The 14,366-nt window shown below is 44.4% G+C and overlaps 1 protein-coding gene across 2 annotated transcripts in view; it reads left to right on the top strand.

Moving 5' to 3' along the window:
• Positions 1-7,579: 7,579 nt before the first annotated feature.
• The window catches only part of DAB2IP (DAB2 interacting protein), a 151,665-nt gene continuing 144,878 nt past the window's right edge, over positions 7,580-14,366 (top strand). The window contains exon 1 of one of the 2 annotated variants that reach the window (XM_064728037.1): positions 7,580-7,761. In XM_064728037.1, the coding sequence (XP_064584107.1) occupies positions 7,644-7,761 (118 nt within the window). In that variant the 5' untranslated portion in view covers positions 7,580-7,643. The other variant, XM_064728039.1, reaches the window with a different exon arrangement.

Below are 14,366 nucleotides of genomic sequence, written 5' to 3'. Positions count from 1 at the left end.
TCCAATCATTCTAATAATTTGAGTTAGAACAAAGCTGGAAGATTGGAGAGTCTGGAGATGCTGATATTGCCTAGGGAGAGGTGGACACACACATCTGAACAAACAGCATCAGAGCTGAGTCTAAAGCAGTTCCACACTGCCCCAAGTCAGACTTGATACAGAAAATGAAGTTAATGAAAAGATGAGGTAGCTGAAACACCTTACTGGAGTTTCCAGAGGAGATGAGATACACAGGAAGATCAGTTACAAAACCCAGCCTGTTCCACCAGGAAAGGGGGTCTAGAATGAGTGGGTGAAGCAAGCAGAGACAGAACGCCTCGATGTGGAAATCCAACTGTATCAGTCACCCACATACACAGAAAGAGGAACTTGTATATTTAATTTGGGTTTAAGTAGACTAAAATTATTTTCTTTCATTTCTTGTCTTTGTAGCTGTATTCCCTAAAATGCTGTAAGTAAATGTTAATTTGATTTGACCTTCATCTGTGCTGAGCTAAGAAGTATTTCAGGGTAAATGGGTGAAGCGTCCCCCACCTGAGGGCTGACCTGTGGTGGAAGCATGAATCAAGAGGGTGGAATTCCCAAAGAACTGTTTTGGATTCCCAAAATACTCTATAGGAAAGACAAAGGATGAGCTTCACATGGACTAACTGGAGAAGTATCACAGGAGTCAGGAAAGGAAGTGCAGGGTAAATGATTGATTGGTCAGGATTTTTTGTTCATCAGCATAATGAATAGCAGGTCTGAACCTCCCAAGGATGAACATTTATTTTCTGTCTTTTCACCTTATGTTTCCTCTTCCTGTTGATTTCAGTGAAGTTTCGCATTTTCTAGCCAAGTCTGAAATGAGATTTGCTGGAAGTACTTTACACCCACACCAATATCTCAATAATTCTATGGAAACTGGGTTAAAACTGGTTTCTCTGTCAGGTATTTCGATCTGTTTCTGAGGGCCTGGCTCAGGCAGTCTAATTGAGTAAGAACAGAGACTGTGTTCTCATACTTTTATTCTGCCTAAAGCTAGGGAGAATATTGAAAAGTGAATGCGAAACCAGAAGTTACTGGACAACAAAAAGGAAGACTGACAGTAATATCCCAAAAAGAAACATTATAAGCTTTTTTTTTTAACCAGAAACAGATTAGAAACCCAAAGAAAGAATAAGCCATCATTTATCTTGGGTTTCACTTTCCAAGTGACAGCAACAAACAAAAGTTATCTCGAACCTTTGCATTTTGTTATAGGAGCTTCACATAATGCAGGAACCCATATGGAGTAATTTAGCCCCAAAAAGCCATGAAATGAAGGAGCTGCTTGATCTGGAAGGACAACAATTGGCTGAATCTCTAAACTGAAAGGGAGAGAAGGAGGGAAAGACAAGAAACAATAAATGAAGGCAAAGAAGGAGCAGGCTCAGAGCAGACAGACTGACAGCCCTCGAGGGCTCACACTACATTTTAATGCAGCAGCTTTGTTCACATGCCTAAACACTGTCTGGAATTTCTTCTTCTTTCTAAGTTCCATATATTTCTGGAGAGAACTTGCAAATGGAAAGGAGTCCAGCATTTCTATACTGTAACTATGGATGTGTGGGAATAATCTACTGCTCTGTGGACATCAAGGTTGCAGAGAATCTGGGTGTCAATTTTTTCCCTCATTTACATTGAGTATGGCACTGGCCATACCAGGAATAGGGAAGAAGAGATGATATTCAATATGCAAAAAGATGTATAAATGCTACACCAGGGCTACTTTTCCAGCAGACATTATTGAGGATTTAATAGTTTATTTGTATTTTATTTCTTTTAGCCTCACAGAATCTTCACAGAAACATCAGATAGAATTTCTGCCCCTGTTTCAAGAGTCTGCATGTGATTCCCCCGTGTTGCTGTGCAGTAAGATCCCTTCAGAGCTCCAGCCACCATGAATTCAGCTTGGTGCAAGAAGGAAGGGTGAGTAAATTTCAATGTAGTCTACACTTGTAAGCTACTGAGCCAATGTTTGGGTATCCTCAGGATCCTGGTTAAGTATCCAAATGTTTCTATGAGTATTTCTCTGAATTGCACATTCTGGGGGTATTTCATGGGAGTTTTTATTAATGACACATTGATGTTACACTGTTGCTGCTGGGCCTCATTTCCATAGCACAGCAGTGAAGAGAAATGCTCTGTCCCAGGCTGTCCATCCACACACTGATCCCAGGGCATCCGGAACGTGAGCAAAGCTTTGCAGAGTTTTACAAAAGAGCTGAGAAAACAGCAAATGCTTCTTGTTCCTGTTTCTAGGAGACAACTGCAGGAACATAGTGAGGAATCTGTAGAGTCAGCTCAGATGGAATCTCAGCAGACAGCTCGGTAAATTGGGCACAGAAGTCTGGGTGTTGCAGACCTTTTGTTATTTCTGCCCAGGAGTCAGTTTAGTTTGATTTTCCTCCATTAGACTGCCAGTAGGGTTTTGCTAAAGAAGCCCAGAGACATTTTCCTCAGTCTGAGGTTTACAGTAGCAGGAGATGATGATATGTTCTAGTGACCCTGAAACAATGTCCTGATGTTATTATCAATTTTTGGGGTCTTAAAATATTGACTACATTTGATTGTTGGTATTTTTCACAGTAGAATTTTTAATGTGTGCTCCTTTCATGGCAATAGTTATATTTTCTATAATTACTATGGAGCCTGTTACTCTGAAGCATTTTGTTGTTTTCTTTTCTTTAGAATTTTGTTTGTTAATGATTACAAGATTTAGTAGCTTGTGGCAGAGATTTAAATAGAGATAAAAGGCTCAGTCTGTTCAGCAAATGGCTTCTGAAGGCAAAGGGGGTTCAGGAAGTGCTGAGCTTTGGGCATGTACCAGACACAGAACTGCTCTTCCACCAGAGACCATGCTGATACACCAAACTCCTAATGCTTCACACACAGAGAGCACTGAGGGAAGGTGTGACAGGAGCCAGTCCTTGCACTGATTTCCTGGGGAATGTCTTTCACATTGCCTCTGTCTCCAGCACTGATCTTGGAGCTTTTCACACTCTGTTTAATCATTACACCTTTTTTTGCACATGTTTTTTCTCTGTGGTGGAGCTTTGCTGAGTTCTGGATGAAAAGTTACCACCTCAGATGTGTGATTAGAGCATCACCTTCTTCTGAAAATTAAGATAAAAGCCTGCTGACTTAATAGCAGGAGCATTTGCACAGATAGAATCTTCATAGCTGGGGCTGCTCTGCAGCTGGGGCCTCCTGAAGATCCCAGCAATATTTAACTTCTCTAAATGAAATTCTTCCCCCCCAGTATGAAGTAACCAAGGCTGCATCATTTCCATTTGTGCCTGTGACATATTCAAGCACATTTCTAAGAGCTGTAGTTCAGCTCAAGCAGCAAAGCAGCACAAAAGGGCTTTGGCATGAACTTCTGGAGTCGGATGATCCCTGCACTTGCTGTCCAGGGCAAGATAAGCTGAATCTCAATGGGAACAGCCCCAGCCATGAGCAGTGACTTTGAAAATGTGCCAGGTAAAGCCAAAGAAACCGAAGCCGGTTACTGGGTATAAATTGTTATTCAGCCCTCACAAAAGAGGAGGCTTTGACAACACCCCCGGTAACCTTGGCAAAGGGTTTTGTTAAGCAGGTCTGTGCCTCGCTGGCTTTTCAACCCGCAGGCATTGATTGCTCCCTCCTACATGGGAATTTGTGTTCCGGGAGGGGCCGGGTGGTGGCAGCAGCCGGGGCACCACGCTGCGCCTTTGCTCCGCTCCCAACGCCGCCTCCAGCCGCAGCTCTGCTCCCGGGAAAGCCGCTGGCACTGCCCTCGCTCCTTCCTGCAGCCTCAGGGCCCTCGTGGCTCCTTGGAGAGTCACAGAGTTCTGGAATCACAGAGTTCTGGCACTGCCCTCGCTCCTTCCTGCAGCCCCAGGGCCCTCGTGGCTCCTTGGAGAATCACAGAGTTCTGGCACTGCCCTCGCTCCTTCCTGCAGCCCCAGGGCCCTCGTGGCTCCTTGGAGAGTCACAGAGTTCTGGAGTCACTGAGGGTGGTAAAGACCTTCAAGATCAGCAAGTCCAACTTGGGTTTCTCCCACAGTGGGACACTACTGAGGATGATGAGTTCTCTTCTGGATGAATGGAATATTATTTTGAAGAATGGAGTGTTGTTTTCACAATGTCTCTTAGCTGCACTTGTTTATACAATATTTCCGCTTACTTTTTCCTATAGATATTTAGGCACCTGGTAGAACAGAAAACAGGCTTTTTATAGACTCTGCTGGCTGTGTTCTATTGCTGCTATACATGAAGTGGGGAAACCTGGTCCAAACCGACCTACAAAGGAAACCCTTTCCCCTGAAATAAATTCAAGACCAGTTATATCACCAGATTACACTGCAAACTTAGGCTATTGCTTAATGTGGAAATAAACAATTACTTCATGATAAAGATTCAGTGCTGATCTGTGCGGCTGATAAAAGAGAGATGAGGTGATTTGCCCCAAGCTTTACAGCAAACCAGAAGCAAGGGTCATCTTTCTTGTTTACAATTTCATGTTATGGTGTAAAATAAATGCCAATGTGAGTGATGATTCCATCTGTTAGCAAAAGACATAGGAGTTAGGAAGTAGCAGCTCCCAATTCCTCCAGTGTAGTCTGACATATTGAGCACGACTGGAGCCTGGGACATAAAAGATGCTGAAGCAAACATCATGCAGCCATTAGGCAATTAGATAGAAGTTCTTTTTCTGTCTCCAAACCAGCTATTGAGGAGAATGTAGAGATGCTCTGATTAGACAGTAACAGAAGACATTTAATTTCCCTTTCCATCCAACAATTTCTAAATTCCTTCCTTGAAGAGTCAGCTTTCCATAACTCTCCATTTTGTGTTCCACTTAACCTCGTGGGTATTGCAAAGAACGTGCTCGCTGGACTTCTCTTTCCACGCTCATTAGTTCAGTGAGCTTGGCTCATGTCCTAGGATTGGGTCTTGCACAGCCTCTGACCATCCAGGCATTTGTCTGAAAATCATTTCCCTCTTCACTTCTGCAGTTTTCCTTTCAGTGCCTGAGCAATTAAAATCCCGAGTGATCAAAGCCCTGGTCTTCCAACTGTCCCTTGTTTTTCACAATCATGGCATGAGCTCCTTTGCCTCTCTGCATGAGCTGAGCTCAAACAAAGAAGGTATGACAATTGCTCAATTGTTAGGAATTGTGAAGAGTCTTAGCCAAAATATTGACATCATTCTGACTTACACATTAAGAATTAATTTTTACTAGGTCTGTAACTAGAGATTAGCAAATCATTTGGATGTCATTAAAATCAAATTGGTTGTCACAAAAAATCATGGAGGTCTAAACAACCATTGCTTTTCACTTTGCTATCTTGATTTCTTGATCTTAGCTATTCTGTAGTATCCCTGGATTATTTCTGACTCTCCACAAGGAAAGACTTCACAGGTGTTTATTCTTTTCTGCCTCAAAATTGTCTCTATTATGTATATGCAGCATCTGTTTCATGGCAGAATACAAATTGTTTCTCTGTATATAATTTGTCTTGACTCAGATGTTCCTTGCAGAACTATGGGTTCCTTTACGTCGACAGTCCTGATTCTCCAGGCATTTTTAGTCCCTTGTGATCGAGGAGTCAGTGAGTCACAGCCTGTTTGTGTATCCCCACATCCTGGGGTACAGAACAGCCACATGATACCTGCTCAGGCCTCCTCACCCCCAAAGGTCTCCAAACCCCTTCCATACCCATTTTTGACATCCTGGAGGGATTCATTGTGTCAGTCAGAAGTTCAGACACCATTTTCCATCAGGCGCTGCTCGTGGCCCGTGGACATGGCCCAGAGCAGGTGGAGCCCTGCTGACAGGCTGTGCCGTGTGCCTGCAGTCCCGAGTAGGTGTTTTTGTGGGGAAGGTGGAAAGAGGGAGGTTTTTTTGTTTTGTCAGCGAGTGGGAGAAGTATTGAAGTTGTAAAGAACATCGGGAGCGTAGGGTGGAGGGGGGAGAATAGAGGGTTTGCAGCACTGTAATTTCCTCCAGGGCAGAGATCTCGGAACAGTATTTAACAGGCTATAGACTGTGCAATACTTAAAACAAATAGATGGAAATGAGTCTTTCTTCTATTAATATGGCCTAGCCCTCAGGAACAGTGCTAAAATGGGTTTGCAAGGCACAATTACCGCAGAGCCCTGTCAGGCTGCTGTTAATTCCTCCAGGCAGAGCTCGGTGTTTTGCTGCCTTCAGCCAGCCATTCATTTGTCCGCCCACAGCGCGGAGCCCCCGGCGGCAGCGGCAGCGCCGGAGCCGCTTCCCTGGCGCAGGGAAGGGGGAGCTGCTGAGGCAGAGCCTTGCCCAGGGCCCGAAATAGCAGCCCCTGCCTGCCTCGGGGCTCTGGCACCAGCCACGGCAACCCCAAAATGCACTCGGGCTGCTCTGGGTGCTTAGGGCGATTCTTGCCTTGGATTCTGTGAAAAACATTCTGTTGAAACAAGGTATGTGTTAATGCCTTCGCTGGAGTGTGGAGGGAAGAGTTTGAATTGTGGGTTCGAGGTCAAATTGATCCTGAAAGCTAGATTTGAGGAATTATTTCAGGACTGTTGTAACAGCAATATGAATTTACCTTTCGGAGGCACAGCTTGGTTTAGAGTTGCACTTTGATATATTTTTCTGTTATTTTGTGGACTTGTCTTCAGAGAAAATGAAATTTTTATTTCTCAGCCAGGTGGTGGAGTCTTCTTCCTCAGCCCTTGCACTGTATCATTTATCCAAGAAGTTCAAAACATGCAAAGCTGGGAGGTCTCAGCTCCTTTGCTGTGAGCTAAGATACATTGCAGTGTCCCTGTCACAGAAGGTTGAGGCACGGGGAGCAGTTGTGAGCTAGGACAGGTCTCGAGGAGGCAGTGGCAGACCCCAGGAGCAGAGTGAAGGTGACCTCCCTTGCAGTGCTGCGATCTGGCTGTCACCTGATAGGGGCTCTGTGGAGAGGCTCTGGTGTCATTGACCATCCGAGTCCAGCCAAGCTGGGGCTCGTCCTTCAGCTCCTTTGCAGGAGCTTTTCCAACGGCAGCCCAGCAGCAGCCCTGGCTTGGCAGAGCAGGGAAATGCAGGACGAGGTCCCCAGCCAAAGGCCGCTGCTGCAGCAAGGTCCCGGTGCCCGGCACAGAGTCCCGGAGCTGCCTCCCCGTCAGGCGCGGGCTGGGCTGTTCATTGTGCAAACAGCCTCCTTCCTCCCCATGCCAGCCCGAGGGACACGGCAATGGCAGAGTTTATTATAAACTGAGTGGAGGAACAGACTATTGCTGGAGGAGATCCAGGGTTATAAAAGATTGGAGCGGGGAGGGGGAGGAGGAGGGAACAGGACATAATTTGTGTTTGTGCGTGAGGGGGTGCAGACTGTTGGTTTCAGCGAGGCATTCCCCAAACCCTCAGGACCTCTGCCTGGTTTTGGTGGGATTTTGTGCAGTGCATCCCGTGCTGTGTCAAAGCCCACTTACTTTTTATTGTATCAATCATCCTCTTTATGCAGCACCACGACTCGGAGAACGCTTGCAGGTCCTGTTCTGAATGAGCTGCGCTTGCTGCCAGCTCAGCCTAGTTACTGCTGTAACTTAGTCTGGGGGATGGGAGAAAAAGGTTGCTGCTACTTTAAATATAATGCATTAAGAGGATGCTGGAAAAAGGCCTGCATGCTGTAATACCCAGCCATCGAGTTGGAAAAGGAGCCAGATGTAATACAAAAGAAGAAACACAGCCTCTTATGGATGCTGCACTAATTCATAAATCAGGTGAATCAGCTTAGGCAACTGCTGTGTTTTTATGCCTCTGCTGCATGGAGAACTGCATGTTGGATGCTTTTATTTGAAGTAATGGAACCAGATAATCCTTTGGACCAGGACAACTCCAATGGTAAGAAGTAGGAAACATAGAAGAGAGAGGGGAAAAAAAGGATAATGAGAGTGTCTGAGTTCCCCATCCTGCTAAAGGCACAGGGGTAGGCATGTGTTTGTACTGTCTTCTGCATGGATAAGTGGAAATGAATGTGGGAATGTGCTTCACAAGAGCTTAGAAATCCCTCTGTTTACAGGGGCTGGAGACAAACATGTAGTAGACTGATACACTGGGATATTTATTCTGCTGGAAGGAGCAGGCAGCAGGCAGCATTAAGCTGTCTCCTGAGCAGTCTGTGCAGAGGGAACAGGGACCTGTGCATTCCACCTTATTCAGCTTGGGGGGCTTTTTGCCACTGAGGAGAGAATGGAACTTTGTGCCGTATGTGCTGTCAGATGTAGCATTTGGGAACAGATTCTTTATCTGCAGAAAGCTTTCCTACAGGCAGATGCATGAGTAATTTACTTAGGAGGATATATTTAGCCAAGGACCACATAAATTCGCCCTGGAATTAAAGTCCATGGTTAAAAATGCAGCTATTCCATGGATTTATAGCATTCCACATGCTGATGTTCTGCTATCCAGTCTATTGGAAAGCACACAAAAAAGCATAAATTGAGGGGAAAAGTTGTTTGCAAGTCTCATTTCTCTGTTAGTGAAGAGAATTGGCTGCATTGAGGACAACAAAGTATTCATGTTTATGAAAACAATTTCAGATGGTGATTTTTGGAATAAATTGATTCTCAACTGTTTAATATGCATTCAGTATATTCTGAATACAGCTTGAAATCCACTAAATATTCCACTTCCCACATAAATATTGTTCAGGAAGTAGTTATGGATTTCCCACAGCATATTCTCTGCTGGTAAACAGAGCTTCAAGTCTGACACAACTGCAGTTTTAATATCACAGAGACCTAAAACTGTGTGGAAAGAATGTGGTTAAGGGAATGAAGTAACATTTAAACTATGTGAACAGTTGACTGGGCACATATAAGTAGGCAGCACTGCTTTACTTGGGGCTCTGTGCCCTGCTGCAATAGAACTTAAAATAATCAAGGACAGATTTCAGTGGTGTTTCAAATGATGATATTTGCATGAAAATATTAAGAGGAGAGTCTCACACTTCTTATTTCTCTTTTCTATTCTATTTCATGTGTAGTTATATTAATTCCTCTCTAGAAGAACAGCATCTACCTCTCATGTCTCATACCTCCTGTTAGACCACTGAGACACAGAATTAAATCTCATTTTCTTTCCCGCAGGAAGTTTTAGGATTTTCAGAGAAGTGCATGCAGAGTTGAGCTGATATTAACAAACATGTAAGCAGGTGTTCTTGCCCATCCCAGTGTTAGAATCTGGCATTTAGGAGTCACAGAGAGTGTCTGGGTGCTGAGGGAAATACAAGTTTAACTTTATTTTCTCTAATATGTTAAATTTCTCATTAAATTTAGAATGCATAATTTAAGATACATAGGTTCTCATTCTTTTCTTACAGACATTTAAAGTATATTCTGTCACACTGTGTAGAAACTTTGTTTTCCTACAAAATATTTGAATAAGTCGGCAAACACTGGGAAGGTTCATAGGCTGGGAAATGAGAGATAAGCAAGCACTGCTGGTACCAAGGATCTGGGAAAAAAACTTCATTGCTTCCCCTTCCTATGTAAATCCCCATCTTCTTTTAGTTGTGTTTAAATTACTTTGATTTGAACTATCTCAGTGTAAACAAATGGGTTGAACCATTTATTGATCACAAGGTCAGTTCCTTCCCTGTGCTGCTGCAGGAGCTGCAGGACTGAGGGACTCAGCTGCTGCTCTGAGATCCCAGGCATTGCTTTGCATGAATTCAGTAAACAGAAAGTTCTGAGAAATCAGCCAGCAGAGTGCTGTTCAGGAAGATTTGCCCCTTGAGAACGTTCCCTTGTTCTGGAAGCTGCTCCTGGGTCCCTTGGATATCCAGCAGCTCTGGACATGCTGGGAACTGTTGTGTTTATCCAAGTGGGCTGCTCATGTGACAAGTCTTAATGCCTTGGGGAGTGACCATGACTGAAAACTCCTGTGCTTGCTGGAAAAGTGCCTTTTTACCTTCAAGAATGCCAAATCAAATCCCCTTTTCTGCCAGCCAAATGAAATCCATTCTTTAATTTTTGCTCTACCTGTGGGTTAACCATCTACCTTAAAATTCAGCCTCGGTTCCTTCTGTGTTGCTTATTCCCAGCACAATCAAGAGATGATTAATGACAGAAAAAGCTGTTCTGAAGAATTTGTGGCAATAATGTATTGAGAGTTGCTTTTTGTGCCTCCTGCAGCCCTTCCATTTGCTTACTGACCTGCATGAATTCAGCTCACAGGACGGTGGTGGAATATTCAAGATTGAGAAGCTCTGTCTCATTTCTTAGCACAGGAGGTTTTTTTCCTAATCAAATTAAGTTGCCAACTTTTCATGGAGATGCCTCATAGATTTATTATTGCTTGTAGCTGGAGCAGGGAATCACTGCTCATTTATGTGGGGGCCTGACATGATTTATGCTGTGTTGGTTGCGTTGACGTAACAGCCCCTGGAATAAACCCTGTGGGTTTTGCATCACCTGTGGGTGCAGTGCTTACTGGATTTTTCTCTGTGATTCTCCAGGGAGCTGCAGTGCTTGACTGCCTGGAACACAGCCTGACAGGCTGCTCTTCATTTGGAGATTTGTGCAGGGAGTTCTGTAACTTTTCTCCTCCACATGGGATGAAGGCTCACAGAAACTTACAGGTTCTCATACGGCTTCTAAAAATCATTAAAGCAACCCCCACATTATTTTCTACTTCTCCCCCACCCATTATTTTCTTTCCATTCTCTGGAATGCAGGCATGTAGAGAAACATTATTGTCATTTTGTGGTGGCTCACAGCTCTGAGTTTTTGAAGTGTTCTTTTTAATGTAGTGACATGGATTTACTTCTTTTCACCAAAAAAAAATTCTTGGAAGAAACTTGCTGAAGAATGTGCTGATTCTGAAACCATAACCCTAAATTACCCATTTTGGAGGGATGACATATCAGAGCTATGGATTTCTCTTTTGTACTATAGCCACTTGCTGCTCCACAAATAAAAGACAGCTCAGCAGCTTTCTGCAAGCTGCTCAAGATTTATAAGATGTTTTATTTGTGTGCAAACTCTTGAGTACAAAATATCTATGAATTATGTATTCTTTGTGTCTTCTAATTGCTCAGATCTCAGTTTGTACAGCTCTTGTCAGCACTGGAACCACCTCTGAGTTTATTCTTTTCTGTGTCCTGACAATATTTCTTTGTGATTCAGTTGTTAATTCTTAAAGAGCACAAGATTTTTATTAGACTTTTTGAACAACCTTGTAGACCAGATCCCAGCTACTGGTTTTGGTGGAATCATATTCCCTGCACAATAGGTGTGAATCACAGATGCAGATTTTGTGCCACAAAGAAATAAAATTAAACCATTGTGCTTTAATAACACAATAATTACAGCATATTTTTTCCAGTCTTTGACGTACACATTGAGCCAGGTGAATTACTTGGATGGCAGCCAGGCTTGAACTTTGCTGTTGGTAATTGAGATTCTTCAGGCACTGTTCGAGGGCAGTAATGACATCCTGGCCTCAATGGCACCTTGGCCTGCATTAGAAATCACACCTGGTAGAGAGAAAAGCTGAAGCAAGGGCTGGGAACGCGGGATTTTTTGTAGGTTATGTGTGGTAGCAGAGTTGAGTGGGAAAGCTCCAGAGGAATGGGAGCTCAAGGATTCAGCAGATACTGCATAATGATTTGTAGATGCATTCTGCAATTTCCAGCTTGGAAATTGAGTTGGGGACAACCATTGCATGCAGTGGCTTCCTCTCAGTCCCTGCTGAAATCAGGAGAAGGGGGCAGAGCAGTCAATAAATGAGCATCTCACTGGATTATGGGCATTTAACAGATGGAATTTGAAGGAACATCAGGATTGGAATGCAACCATCCATACTTGGAGGTGCTGGAAACAGTCACAGTCATCTCTTTGTTCTTTGGAACTAAAGAAAAGGGTCTTTTCCTAGTCAGGCCTCTTTATATTTCTCCTAAAAGAGAGGAACTTGAGAGCATTGTGTGGGGTCCTCCCAGATCCATCTCCTCCACACAGCACTGCCAGTCTCCCTCAGAACTTTCTACATCAGCCATAGCTGGAAGGTGAATTCAGCATAACTGGATGGGATGGAAGAGTGCACAGGAAGGGATTTGCTGGGAGCAGAGATGAGGAGGAGCTCCAAGCATACATTTGATGTATTGAGGTGTTTATAGGTGAGAAGTTTTTCCATTAATGAGACTCTGCTGGCAGCTGAAGGAAGTGTCCCTTGTTAATGAGATCTGAGCTCCACATTTTGACCCAGTGGAGTTTCTGAACCCTCCAGCCAAGGGTTGTTGGGATGCCGTGGATGAAGCTCAGCTGTTGGCCAAGAGCCTCCACTTTGGTGCTGCCCAGAGAGATGGATGGGTGCTGCTGCCTCCCATCCCTGGCCAACAAATCCACCCTAGGGCTGGATGTACAGAATGAAGAGCTGCTTACCCTGAGCCAGTGTTCTTTGTGACATCCAAATGGGACATTTGCCCAGGAGGTTCCTCAGGCATACACGGGGTTATCCCAGCACTTGGAGCATTGTGGGGATCCTGTTTGGATTTAGATGTGCTTCCTCTCTGAGCATCTCCAAGGAACCAGCACATGGAAAAGCTGTAATTGCAGAGCATTCCTCCTGCTGGTAGAGGCTCAGAGGCCCAGCATATGCCTCGCTCAGTGAGTCAGTTGTCAACATGATTTTGGCTGCTATGGAGCTTAGTGCAGGGATCAGAAAATACCTGCCAAAATGAGGCTGCAGAAAATGTTTGTTTTCTAGCAGATCTAGATATGCCTCTAGTTTTGTTTTCCACCTTTGAACACTTCTCTAGCTGCAGCTGGAGGTTGGTGGGCAGCTGTGGCAGATGTTACAACACCAGCCCTTGTTCTTTGTGCTGGAGCTGCTTGTGTGGGTTTGTTTGCTTAGCGTTGGGTGGGCAGGGCCTGGCTGATGGAGCAAAGCGATGCCTCTGCATGTGGGTCCTGCTCCGAGTCCTGGGGAGAAACCCTGATACTTGGTGTTTGGAAAATAGGAAAGTCAAATGCAAATAGCATTCTCTTATTTGCTCCAGAATGAAGAAAAAGAAAAAAAAAAAAGACAAAATAATAATAGTAGAAGTTAGTCCAGAGTTCACAAAATTTTATTGTCTCTCTGACTGGCCCTGTGTTTGCAGAAGTGCTGTTAGAGCCTTTCTCCTGGCAGGGAGAATATCCCTGAAGAGTTTTTCACAGTCCATGTGTCAGACAGGAATGCAAAGGATCAATTTACAGCCAGAGACAAAGATCTGAAAATGTCCGGGGGGACCTGGGGGAATGTTTCTCACCCCAGACAGTTTCAGTGATGGAAGTGTTCCCGTTTGCCCGGGGTCCAGCCCTGAGCAGCAGCAGTGTTTAAAAGCAGAGTCTGTGCTGCAGCAGGGCTGGGGCAGGAGCACCAAGCACAGCACAACCTCCCCACAATCACTTCTGTACAGAGCTGGAGAGAATTCCAGCGTGTTGAGGAGAGCTCAGGAGAGCACCACGGTGTTCCAGGGAGAGCCTGGGTGCTGTGCCTGTTTCCATGAGGAACTGGCTTTGTTCAGCTGGTCACTCTTTATTATTGGGTTGCAGCTGTCAGAAAAAGCAGGCAGTGAGCTGGGAGTTGTATTTAGAAGTGCCCTCTGGATGGGATGCTTTGGAAGCTGCACAGAGCAGTTGGAAGTAGTTTCCAGTTCAGTTTGGCCAGTTCTTTGATAATGGTTTTACTTTCCCTGAAAGCTGGTAGTAATTTTTTTTTTTCATATATTCTTAGAGATATTTGTTTTATTGTCATTTAAAGTTTCCTGGTAAACTTCAGGCAAAACCAGAGGATGTATTAATCTATTTCATGTCATTTGCAACAGGGTCTGTAAAGTCAGGCCTTAATCTTAGAAATGTATATTGATGTATTCAGCAGGAGATGGCATGAGGGGTTTGTCTGAGTTGCCTGCAAGAGCACAGGCACAGTTCATCCTTTGTTTTGACTCTTACAAATGATTGTTGTTTTTAAGACTAGAAAAAAAAAAAGGTTTAACTGTTGTGTCTTGAAACCCAAGATGGAGCTGATCACACGAACTCAAGGCACAGAAAAAGTGATCAGCATTTAGGATTTCGGGAGAAAAGCAGGTGCATTCAAGTTGAACCCAGTGCCGAGCACACTGAGGGCTCTGACCCGCCTGCCTGTGCTCTGCCGAGGAGAGAGGCAGGTTTTATTTTCCCTGCTTATTCATTTTCTGAGTCATTCATCTTGTGCTATAGCTATTGAAAACTGTAACAGAGTCTGGGAAGCACTTGGCTTTTGAGTGCTGCCTCCTGATTGGGCTGGGGAATGCTGCTGTTGGGGAATAATGTGTGAATACCATCTGCTCCGAGGAGCCGGA

Source organism: Zonotrichia leucophrys, chromosome 17 (genome assembly GCF_028769735.1).
Source record: "Zonotrichia leucophrys gambelii isolate GWCS_2022_RI chromosome 17, RI_Zleu_2.0, whole genome shotgun sequence".
Taxonomy (NCBI): Eukaryota; Metazoa; Chordata; class Aves; order Passeriformes; family Passerellidae; genus Zonotrichia; species Zonotrichia leucophrys.
The sequence above is the reverse complement of the archived record's forward strand: the minus strand, read 5'-3'. Positions and strand labels throughout refer to the sequence as shown.